Below are 13,220 nucleotides of genomic sequence, written 5' to 3' on the forward strand. Positions count from 1 at the left end.
TGTAGGTAGAGTGCTAGCTTGGAGCAAAAGAAGCTCAAAGACAGTGTCCAGGCCAAGCCCCAAGACTGGCACACAGACACATACTCATTCTCTCCCTCTCCCTCTCCCTCTCCCTCCCCTCTCCCTGTCTGTCTGTCTGTCTGTCTGTCTGTCGCTCTCTCTCTCTCCCTCTCTCTCTCTCTCTCACACACACACACACACACACACACTCAAATTGAAGGTTTCAAGAGCCACAAAGTCAATGGAAGCATGCCTTGTACCAGGTTCATTATCCACTTTCTGTTAACAGCAATGTTTCCACACACAAAAATCTCTTCTGCAAATAACAATAAGTAATTCAGAGAATTTGCTATGATGTGGGTTAAAAATAAAACAGAAATACTATAAGTTAGAAAGATTTTTATTCACATTTTCACTAGGGAAATGCTAAAGTATAATGGAAAAAAAGTAAGGACTTAGAAAATCCAAACATTACCCTTCATACAACTACTTGAAGATAATTTAAAAAGAGAGAGCAAAACTAAAGAAAAATAAAGTCCAAACTTGGAACTGAGGCTCTCACATTATGAGTTTAATGAGTATATGTACATATGAGTATGTGTATATATGTATATAAACTGAACTTCCTTGAGTCTCAATTTCCTCATGTGTAAAATGAACTAACATTATTACATCCTTAGCTAAAATGGGCCTTTTTGTTCCTCAAAGACATTAATTTTGGTCTTAAAGATTTGTGAAGACATTCTCTTTATTAAAACATACTTTTCTCAAGAAATTCTTCTTTCTTAAGAATGCTTCCCTGGGACTGAGAAACAGTTCAGTGGTAGATCTAAATAATGTCTCAACTGAGACAGAAGGAGGAACAAAATGGGAGTGCAATATTCTATGCAGAAGGAACAGTAGTAATACTTTCACTTAAAACCTTCAACTTTGGGCTGAGAATGTGCCTTTGTCATAGAGGGCTTGCCTAGCATGCATGAAGCCTTGGGTTCAATTCCTCAGTACCACATAAACAGAAAAGACCAGAAGCAGCATTGTGGCTCAAGTGGCAGAGTTTGCAAAAGAAGTTCAGGGACAGCGCCCAGGCCCTGAGTTCAAGTCCCAAGACTGGCGAAAAAAAATTTCAACTTCTTCTAAGGTGTGAAATCGGTTTTGGGGTTTATTTTTTTTTGGGGGGGGGGGTCAGTCGTGGGGCTTGAACTTTGGGCCTGGGTGCTGTCCCTGAGCTCTTCAGCTCAAGGCTAGCACTCTACCACTTGAGCCACAGCACCACTTCTAGGTTTTTCTGTTTATGTGATGCTGAGGAATCGAACCCAAGGCCTCATGCATTAGGGGCAAGCACTCTACCACTGAGCCACTTTCCCAGCCCATGAAATAATTTTAAATAGTGTACTTAGTTTTAGATAGGAAGTTAGTTCTTGATCACAATTGTATGCACTTTGTTCATTAGTAAGAAAAGTGTGCAATTCAGAATAAGGGACACTACAAGTGTCCCTAACCGAAGAAATATAGATTAGGGAAAACAATATTTTTCTTGACAATTAAGAGAACAGGGATAGCATTTGATCTGAACTTTGAACAACTTTGAACAATGGGTAGATACAGAAACAGGAAAATTCCACATTGGTTCACTTAGAACATATGAACTTTGAGGTGACATTAGGACATCATTTGTTCATGTAACATATTCAATTGCCAACTATGTACTAAGCATGGTGCTAGGCAATACAGATATACTGACAATCATAACATAGTTTACATCTATGAACAACAGAATACATTCAACTATTATATTGTGAAGAATTCAAATGAAGATATCCAAGTAAGATGAAGATGTCCAAAAGTAATTTTTAAAAATCAGAGCTAGTGGGCAAGATGGAGACTGAATGACACCCTACCCCACACCCACACACCTCAAATCTCTCCTTAGGGACATACTTTATTGAACAGCTATTTTCACATCAAACATCCTCAAGAAGAATTAAGAAAATCAGAGCTGGCAGCACAGTAGATTTGACTGCATCAACACATCTGTAAGCACTGGGAAGCATGAAATCTCAGATCCAGCAGGGACAGATCCAAAGGCAGTCAAGAGAAAACTTGGGAAGTGAGACTGGAGCACCTGAGATCCTAGGTCCATCCTCGCCAGCTCTGTGGCTAGAATTTCCAACTTACAGGACTAGACTACCCATATCACAAAAACCTTTTTGTAAGATCCTAAGGATCAACATGGTCCTGCCACAGCCACAGCAGCACCTTGGAACTCACACTACAGTCCTAAGTGGTATGACTAAGAGAGTCAACAAAACTGATAACAAAGCACAACAGTTTCTGGCCAGGGGACAGGATTCTACCAGTCTACAGAATAGCTTGTGAGATGGTAGGGACTTAGGAGATGGAGAATGCCACAGGTCATGTAGGGGAATGTGTAGTGGTTGGGAAGCTGGGAGCTCACCAGGCAAGCCAGCAGAGGAACCTGCAATTTAGAACTTTCAGTACACTTTTACATGTTTTAGTTTCAGTTCAGGTCTCTGAAAAACTACTTCCCCTAAATCTCCAAATCAGGCAATCCATACTGGCCTTCTGGTTCAGAATTTTAGACAGACAGACAGACAGACAGACAGACAGACAGACAGACAGACAGACAGACAGACAGACAGACAGATAGTTGCTCAGGCCCATATTGATGGCTCATGCCTATAATTTCAGCTACTCAAGAGGCTGAGATCTCAGAATCGTGGTTCAAAGCCAGCCAGGGCAGTTAAGTCCCCAATCAACTACCTAAAATCCAAAGTGGAACATAGCTCAAGTGGTAGAGTACTAGCCTTGAGCAAAAAATGTTCAGACAGTGCCCAGGCCTTGAGTTCATGACCCAGCACCAGCACCAAAAACAAACAAAAAGTTGCTCAGAACAAAAAAAAGGAAAATATCGAGTCTTTTTGTCTTTGTCAATAGCTGAGGAAACAATAGTAGAAAAATTAGATTGCATTAAATTAAAAAGCTTCTGAATAGCAAAGGAAACAATTACCAGGGAGAACAGCCAGAATTAGGAGAAAAATTTTTGCTATGTATTTATCAGACAGTGGATTAATATTAGAATATATAAAGAACTCAGAAAATTAAACACCAAAAGAATAAATAATCCAATCAATAAAAGGGCAAATGAATTAAACAAAGTCAAGGATAACCTGATAAATGTTCCAACACCTTTGCCATCAGGAAAATGAAAATCAAAACTACCCTGAGATTACAGGTCATCCTAATAAGAATGAGATCAAGAATGAGATCACAAAGAAAGAAAATATACAATCTGGAAGGCAGGGGAATTAAGATTTGATAACATAGCCAACATGCGTTTACTAAAAAAAAAGTTTCATGTTTGTAACAATGTGGATTTTCCTTTGCAAAGTAGAAAACAATTCTTCCATACCTATTAACTTTCACTTTAAAAATAGTAATCTTACATCACTTTGAATTTTCTCCAGAGAAGCAAACCTGGCAAACACACACACACACACACACACACACTCACTCACTCACTTTCAGGCAGGTTGAGTTATATAATGTACTTTACACATTGTATAATGACAGACCAAAAAATAACCAAACAAACAAAAAAATCACCCACAGAGGAAAATCATTATCAGATGCACACACAATACTGAAACCCAATCCTGTTCCTCAGGTAAACTGATTATCTCTCCTGTCTCAAACCTGTTTGCCAGATATAGAAAAGCAGCTTCGTTCTAAGAGTCAGAAATCTTAACAGCAAAGACTTTCAACTATCCAAATAATGGAGAAGGAACAGATCTAAAAATAACTTTGCTAGTATTAAATCAATCAACCAAGAATTTATTAGGCAATTTGTCATGTACCAAAGACAAAAATAATTTTTTAAAAAAACCACAATTCCTATGCCAGGCACTGGTGGCTTATGCCTGTAATCCTAGCTACTCAGAAGGCTGAGATCTGAGGACAGTGGCTCAAAGCCAACCCAGGCAGACAAGACTCTTAGCTCTATTAACCAACAAAAAGCCAAAAGTAGAGCTGTGGCTATGGTAGAACAAGAGCCTTAAACAAAAAAGATAAGCTAGATCTCAAGTCCCTGAGTTCAAGCCCCAGTCCCAGCATGTACACATGCACATACGCGTGTGCACGTGCACATGCACACACACACACACACACACACACACACACACACACACAATCCACAATTCTTTCTCTCAGAATCTATATGAAAACAAAGCAGAAACATACTTAGTGTAAAACAAAACCTATTTCACTTGGCACTATGAAATTGGTTGAGTGAAGAAAAAATAGTTCAGAGATGAATGGCATACTGATTAGAAAAATGTTAATAATTTTTTTGGGGGGGGTCCGGTCGTGGGGCCTGAACTCTGGGGCTAGGCGCTGTCTCTCAGCTCTTCAGCTCAAGGCTAGCACTCTACCACTTGAGCCACAGCGCCACTTCTGGCTTTTTTCTTATGTGGTGGTGAGGAATCGAACCCAGGACCTCGAGCATGCAAGGCAAGTGCTCTACCACTGAGCCACCTTCCCAGCCCAAATGTTAATAATTTTTAAAATAATATTGAACTGTGATTTTAAAGCTATGAAAACCTTCCTTTTGGACTAACCTTCTATTGAGTCTCAGTTTCTTATCTTTAACAATAAACTTATATTTACTTACTACCTACCTATCTTCAGGACTTCTGTAAACTTAGGAAATAATGTAGAAAAATCACTTGATATAATAGTAGACAAAAATAATAAGCCCTCAAGAAAAGGAAAGATGAGAGTGAAAGATAGTTGTCAGGTTAAAACCTGAGACACTTAGTAATTCAGAAAACAATGTACTTATGGTCTCTTAAGGGTAAGGGAAGAAAAAAGAACATTGCAATAGAGAATAGATTGAGCTAATGAGTCATCCCTTTACAGTAACATCTCTTTTGTGATAGCAAGCATCTGTACAAATATAAACTAGTGTCTGGAGGCCAATGATGAGCAACGCTAGGCACTTGGCTTTTTCTTAATATAGAGACTCAATACTGTCACTGGTTAGACTATTCATAAACTGCAGGTGTTCATAACAAGGTATAAAGTAGAAAAGTTGTGCTCATTTGAGGAACTCTATAACCACATCCTGTGCAGGATAGTGCAAGAAACTATTCTTCAGAATTTTTTAATAAGCATTAACATGTATTTCTTCAAAAGTGAAAATTAGTGGAATAGAATGCCTCAAAGCACTCCTCAATGAAACTTAAGTGGGATAGACTTTGTGCATAATGTGAATTTTCACTTTTACTGTGTATGACTTCATATAAGCTTCTGTTTGTTCAAATTATCTTTTAGAAATCCAGTAATATAGAAATATTGGGGCTGGGAAGGTGGCTCAGTGATAGAGCGCTTGCCTTGCATGCTCAAGGCCCTGGGTTCAATTCCTCAGCACCACATAAGAAAAAAGCCGGAAGTGGCGCTGTGGCTCAAGTGGTAGAGCGCTAGCCTTGAGCTGAAGAGCTGAGGGACAGCGCCCAGGCCCAGAGTTCAGGCCCCACGACCGGACCCAAAAAAAAAAAAAAGAAATATTATGTGCTGGTTTTTTTGCACCGTTTTTGTCTAAGGTAGGAACATGTAAAGAAACACAAAAACTATGCATAGAGTCCTTCTATAAAACAGCATTGTTGCCTGGATATGGGTGGCTCTCATCTGTAATCCTAGCTACTCAGTAGGCTGAGATCTGAGGATCATGGTTCAAAACCAGCCCGGGCAGGAAAGGCCATGAGATGCTTATCTCCAATAACCACCAGAAAAACAAAAGTGGCGCTGTGTTTCAAGTGGTAGAGTGCTTGCCTTGAGCTGAAGAGCTGAGGGACAGTCAATGTAAGACCCTGAGTTCAAACTGCAGTTCTAAGACAGCAAAAAGGCTGGTCTGGAGGTATGATCCAAGTGGTAAGTGCCAACCAAGAGTGAAAAGGTTAAAATGCTAAGTGACAGCCCAAATACTGATACAAAAAAAATTGGAGGGAATCGTATCATTCAATTATTAAACATCAATTGGAAAAAAATCTGCCTTTACAACATTCTAGTTAGGCTAGAAAAATACTCTTCAAAACATTAACTCCCACATCAAAAACTTCTACTCCATTACTGTATATCTACAGTCTTTCCTTCCTCTATCCTTTATTCCTCCCCAGCAAAAAAAAAGTCTTAGAGCTGGGCCTTAGTGGCTCATACCTGTTATCCTAGCTACTCAAGAGGCTGAGTGAGGCAGGAAGGCCATGAGACACTTATCTCCAATAAACCTCTAGAAAACCGGAAGTGGTGCTGTGGCTCAAGTGGTAGAGTGCTAGCCTTGAACTGAAGAGCTGAGGGACAGCACCCAAGTCTAGAGTTCAAGCCCCAGAACCAACAACAAAAAAAAAAAAAGCCAGGCGCCCGTGGCTCACACCTGTAATCCTGGCTCTCAGAAGGCTGAGATCTAAAGACTGCAGTTAAAAGGCAGGAATTTCTGTGAGACTCTTATCTCCAATGAAACACCAGAAAACCAGAATGGGTGCTATGGCTAAAGTGATAGAGTGCTAGCCTTGAGCTGAAGAGTTCAGAGACAACACCCAGGCCCAGAGTTCAAGCCCCACGACCAACCAAAAAAAAAAAAGTCTTAGACCTGACTAATGCAACTGTAACCTCTTTGGATATCACCTTTATAATAACAATAAAAATTAAAATAAATAAAAAATAAACTCAAACCTTTACCAAAAAAAAAAAAAAGTAAATGTCTTAGTATTTTAACTTCCCCAATAACTTTCACTTACCTTCCAAAAAGTACCTCAAAAATATACAAACTAAGGCTGGGAATGTGGCTTAGTGGTAGAGTGATTGCCTAGCATGCATGAAGTCCTGAGTTCAATTCTTCAGTACCACATAAACATAAGAAGCTGGAAGTGGTACTGTGGCTCAAGTGGTAGCCTCAGACTCAGGGACAGCGCCCAGACCCTGAGTTCAAGCCCCAGGACCAGCAAAAAAATACACACACACACACACACACACACACACACACACACACACACACACACACACACACACACACACACACACACACACACACACACACACACACACACACACACACACACACACACACACACACACACACACCAGACCCTGAGTTCAAGCCCCAGGACCAGCAAAAAAATACACACACACACACACACACACACACACACACACACACACACACACACACACACAATGCAAAAGAATTTTACTCCAAATAAGTTGTTGCCCTTTCCTCCAAATCCCCTACATAGCTACTATCACCTAAATCTTACTTTGCTAGAGTATAGCATGTGAAACGAAAGGAAGTACTTGGGGCTAGGCTATAAATACACATCTCAAATAAGACCCTAAAAAGATTTATGTCATTTGACACAAAAACCCTATTATGGGGCTGGGAATGTGGCTTAGTGGTAGAGTGCTTGCCTAGCATGCATGGAGCCTTGTGTTCAATTCCTCAGTACCACATAAATAGAAAAAGCCAGAAGTAGCACTGTGGCTCAAGTGGTAGAGTGCTATCCTGGAGCAAAGAAGCTCAGGGACAGTGCCCAGGCCCTGTGTTCAAGCCCTAGGACTGGCAATAAATAAACAAATTAATTAACTAATTAATTAAAATAAAAATCTCCTATGAACTTACTGTTTCTTCTAGGAAAATGAGGATAAAAGACAAGATATGGGCTGGGAAGGTGGATCAGTGGTAGATCGCTTGCCTTGCATGCATGAGGCCCTGGGTTCAATTCCTCAGCACCACATAAGCAGAAAAAAAAAAAGATGGAAGTGGCGCTGTGGCTCAAGTGGTAGAACACTAGCCTTGAGCTGAAGAACTGAGGGACATCACCCAGGCCCAGAGTTCAGGCCTCAGGATCGACCCAAAAAAAAAAAAAAGAAAAATGTTCATGTTAAGTAGAGATTGTAGATTACAAAAAAGCTAAAACACATAGAAGATATTCAAACAAATAGAAGATATTCTAAAATAAAAATATCTAAAAACTGTGAAATAGCTATTATCAATGAGTGATGGGATTAAAGTTAATTTCAGGTTGAATATCTTGTTTGAAATGTTTAACAAAAATTTTTCAGATTTTGGATGTTTTCAGATTTGGGAATATTTGCATAGATCTTATTGGTTGTGCACCTCTCATTCAAAAATCTCAAAATCCTCTAACCTAAATGCTTCAAAATCCAAATTTTTGTGTCATGTCAGCATTCAAGTAGTTTAGATTCTGGAGCATTTCAGATTTGAGGGTTGAGAATAATAATATTCAACCTATAGTGTTTTCTTTGCAAATTTTTTAACTTCTCATTTCATTACAAGGAGCACTATTAGTTTTATAATCTGAACTTTTTTTATATTGATTAAAATAACAGTAATAGTATTAAGCCACTTAAGGTATAAGGATGCTGAATTCTAGTTCAAAGTGGAACCATAAGTTCCAGGCCAGCCTAGGCTACATAGTAAGAGCTTTTTACAAAGTTATAAACAAGGAAAAGTAAGCCTTTCTTTCAAAATTGTAGTTTCAACTTTCTTAAGCATTTCAAAGACATCAAAGGACATCTGTGTCATCCTAAAACAGAAAGTATTGCTCTAATACAATTTGTTTTTAGTTTGCTTTGCAATAGTTGAATGCTTGGTGACATGCTGTGCCTTCTCATTTGAATTATAGGGAAGAAAAACTAAATTAAACCACCTCTATAATGAATTGCCTTTAGATCATGAAACCACAGCAGATGTATTTCTTAAATAACTTCAGAACAGAATTACTGTTGTTGAGGGCCTCAGGAAGAGGAAAAGATAAGCCTTACTCAGATAATCAAGCAACTATGACTTTTTCTTCATCTAAACATCTCCACCAAAATACTACACAGGAAAATGACAATACACAGTGACATAAAGGAATACCTTTTTAATCATTTCATTAATCTTAGTATTCAAAACAATTTAATAATTTAATACTAAATTTGATTTAATATTAAAGGTAGCCTCCACCTAGCTAGCTCAGTTGGAAGAGCATGAGACTCTTAATATTAAAGATATTTGATTTTATCCATCCAAGGTAAGTTATAGTTTGGCTACAGTATGCTGAACCATCTAGAAGGTATGTTAAAAGCATATAAGAATTCATGAAATTTGAATATTGGCTAGATAATTTAAAAAAAAATACTTACCACTAAGTCCCAGTTATTTTGTTCAAGCAATGTAATGGCTTCATCAATGTTTTCAATGCCAGTACAAGCCTGAAAATGAAATAAATAAGCATTTAACATATTTTTAAAATTAAGTTAGACTTAAAAATGTAAATATTTGGGCCTGGGAAGGTGGCTCAGCGGTAGAGGGCTTGCCTCACATGCATGAGGCCCTGGGTTCGATTCCTCAGCAATACATAAACAGAAAAGGTCAGAAGTGGCACTGTGGCTCAAGCGGTAGAGCAATAGCCTTAAGCTGAAAGTCTCAGGGACACTACCCAGGCCTAGAGTCAAAGCCCCAAGACCAACCAAAAAAAAAAAAAGTAAGTATTTAACAAAGATAATATGTAATTTAAGTCCAAATTGATTTATGAAATAAAGCTAACACTTCTGAGTACTAGACAGCTAACACTCCTGAGTATCATATATAGTTTGAAAATTGTTAAAGTATATTTATATTACTTTAAAATACAAGTTAAAAGCAATAATAAATAGCATGTTTAAACACTACCATGTTTAGGATAATATTTAGATCTCTAATTGCCAGGAACTATTTCATTATAAACTTTTTTTGTTTTGTTTTGTTTTTGTTGGTCATGGGGCACTGTCCCTTAGCTCTTCAGTTCAAGGCGAGCACTTTACCACTTGAGCTACAGTGTCACTTCTGGTTTTCTAGGTTTATTGGAGATAAGAGTCTCATGGACTTTCCTGCCCGGGCTGGTTTAGAACTGCGATCCTCAGATCTCAGCCTCCTAAGTAGCTAGGATCACAGGTGTGAGCCAACAGCGCCCAGCTTATTATAAACTTTTTAATGGATACTGTTAAGAAAATAAGTGAACTTCAACTCAAAACCTGTATCTATACAAAAATTAAAACAGGTGATAAACCAGAAGGAAAACTGTAAAACTGCAAGGTCTGCCTCCTCTGATTTGGTAGCCATTAGACATACATAGCTAGTGAGTCTTTGAAATAGGATGACTTAAGGTGGGGAGGGAAAGTAGGAGAAAACCCGAGGAAGGTGGTAACAATGTTCCCCAAGAAATATACCCATTATATTACATATGTAACTGTTACCCCTCTGTACATCACCTTGACAGTAAAATATTTAAAAAAAAAAAAAAAAAAGGATGACTTAATGTAGCTTAGTGGTAGAGTGCTTGCCTAGCATTCATGAAACCCTGAACCTGGGTTCAATTCCTCAGTACCACATAAACAGAACCAGCCAGAAGTGGGGCTGTGGCTCAAGTGGTAGAGTGCTAGCCTTGAGGAAAGAAGCTCAGGGACAGTGTCCAATGTTCAACAGTGTCCAATGTTCAAGCCACAGGACTGGGGGGGGGGGAGGGGGGGAGGACCAGAGAAAAAGAAAAAAAAAAAAGAAAAAAGATATGCTATAAGTGTAAAATGTACATCAAGTAAGCCTTAGTATGAAAATTTAAATGTATACCATCTCATGAATAATTTTACTAATGAAAAAATGTCAAAATGGTCATTTTTGGTAGGTTAGCTTTTAACAGCATAATACTAAAATTAATCACAACCATTTATTTATGCTTTAACTTAATAGTAAAAAAAAAAAAAAATGCACTTAGGGGCTGGGAAGGTGGCTCAGTGGTAGAGTGCTAGCCTTGAGCTGAAGAGCTAAGGGACAGCGCCCATGCCCAGAGTTCAGGCCCCACGACCGGAACCCCCCCCCCCCCAAAAAATGCACTTAATAGTAAAAAAAAACTTAATAGTATGCACTTTAAATTTCTAGTGTTCTAGATAAAGAAAAAAACAAACAGGACACTTTTTTTTTTTTGCCAAATTAAGCAAATATTACTTAGATATGATGGCAAAAATCACAAACAAAACACTCACACCACAGGGCATTGGTGGCTCACACCTGTAATCTCAGCTACTCAAGAGGATGAGATCCGAGGATCACAGTTCAAAACCATCCCAGGCAGGAAAGTCAGTGAGACTCTTATCTCCAATTAACCACCAGAAAACCAGACATGGGGCAGTTGCTCAAATGGCAGAGTGCTCGCCTTGAGCTGAAGAGATTAGGGACAGTGCCCAAGCCCAGAGTTCAAGCCCCACAATTGACAAGGAAATAAAAAAACAAAACAAGCTGTAATCTTAGCTATTCTAGTGGCTGAGATGTGGTTTAAAGCCAGCCCAAGCAAGTAAATCTGTAAGACTCTTAGCACCAGTAGTAAGTAGTCCTAGTTACTCAGGAGGCTGATATTTGAGGATCACAGCCAGGCAGAAAAGTTCTCGTGAGACTCTTACCTCCAATAAACTACTCAAAAGAAAAAAAAAAAGGGGGTGAGGGGAAAAGTGATGTTGTGGCTCAATTGGTAGAGGCTCAGGGACAGCTCCCAGGCCCTGAGTTCAAGCCCAAGAGCTGACAGCAACAACAACAACAACAATAAAAAACCAGAAACAGACTTGTGGCTGAAGTGCTAAACCCCTAGCCTTGAATGGCAGACCTCTAGCTTTGAGCAAAAAACTTCAGGGTCAGCACCCAGGCCCTGAGTATTCAAGCCCCAAAATCGGCACAAGAAAAAATAAATCATTTTAAAACTGAGTAACTGGGCTTATTAAAATTATCAACCACTATACTTCGAAAAATACCATTAAGAGAATGAAAAGGGCCAAGCACCAGTGGCTTACACCTATAATCATACCGACTCAAATGGCTGAGATCTGAGGGTTGTAATTTGAAGCCAGCAAGGGCAGTAGTCCATGAGACTCTTATCTCCAATTATTCACCCAAAAAAACAGAGGTGGATTTGTAGCAAAAGTGCTGTAGAGTGCCAGGCTTGAGCAAAACAGCTCAAGGGCAGTGCTTAGGCCCAGAGTTTAAGCTCCAGGACTGTGCGCATGCACACAAAGAAAATGAAAAGGTAAATCAGTCTGAGAGAAAGCATGCCTACTAGAAGACTCAGAACCAGAATAAAAATTTTAGAAAACTCAATTTAAATATATATATATATATATATATATATATATATATACACATGTGTATATATACTTTAATGGAAATAACCAAAAAGACACAGGTGATAAAAAGGCACCTGAAAAAATGCCCAGCCTCAATAATCATTAGGGAAATACAAAACAAGGAGAGATATCACTTCCACATGTTACATACAACTGCTAAAAATCTAAAATATTACTAATATTAAACCCCATAGTATGTAGAAGAATTAGATCTCTCCTACATGCCTTTGAAGGTACAAAATTACATTGTCACTTAGAAGAACTGGCAGTTTTTCAGAAAGTTATTACTCAGTAACCCTACACTAAGAGTTATCACAAAGAAATGAAAATTGAAGTTCACATGAAAACCTATACATAAGTATTTACAAAAACTCCATCCATAGACACTGGGGAAAAAACTAAATCTCCTTCAATTATACATCAACACAATAATAAACTACTCAGCAACAAAAATGAACAAACTAAAACATCCAAAATGTGGATAAAACTCACATCATGCTAAGTGAAAGAAGCAAGATTCAAAAGATTCATTCAAACACCACTTATAATTAGATTCATAGAATATCCTAAAAAAAGCAAAGTTACAGTAACAAAAACTTATCAATGATTTCCACACTTGAGGAATCCTAACAATGACAGCAAAAAGGAATTTTAAGAAGTAGTAAAACACTTTTTTGTGTATACCACACTCAGGGCTTAATTCAGGGCCTGGGCTTTTTTTGCTCAAAGCTACTCAAAGCCACAGCTCCACTACTCTTTTTTGCTGGTTAATTTGAGGTAAAAGTTCACAGACTTTCCTGCCTGGGCTTGCTTCGAATCACACACTTTTTTTTTTTTTTTTTGGTCAGTTGTGGGGCTTGAACTCTCGGCTTGGGCGATGTCCCTCAGCTCTTCAGCTCAAGGCCAGTGTTCTACCGCTTGAGCCACAGCGCCACTTTTCTAGTGGTTTATTGGAGATAAGAGTCTCACGAACTTTCCTGACCAGGCTGGCTTTGAACCGA

General features: G+C 38.6%; 1 protein-coding gene across 1 annotated transcript in view; it reads right to left on the reverse strand.

The window, feature by feature from the left end:
- The window catches only part of Faf1 (Fas associated factor 1), a 297,788-nt gene that overhangs the window by 266,397 nt on the left and 18,171 nt on the right, over positions 1-13,220 (reverse strand). Inside the window, exon 2 of the mRNA XM_042677919.1 lies at positions 9,217-9,285. Coding sequence (XP_042533853.1) covers positions 9,217-9,285 — 69 coding nt within the window. The remainder of the gene's footprint in view (positions 1-9,216; positions 9,286-13,220) is intronic.

The sequence above is a fragment of the Dipodomys spectabilis genome, unplaced genomic scaffold (assembly GCF_019054845.1).
Source record: "Dipodomys spectabilis isolate Male_0828 unplaced genomic scaffold, ASM1905484v1 ptg000002l, whole genome shotgun sequence".
NCBI classification, from domain to species: domain Eukaryota; kingdom Metazoa; phylum Chordata; class Mammalia; order Rodentia; family Heteromyidae; genus Dipodomys; species Dipodomys spectabilis.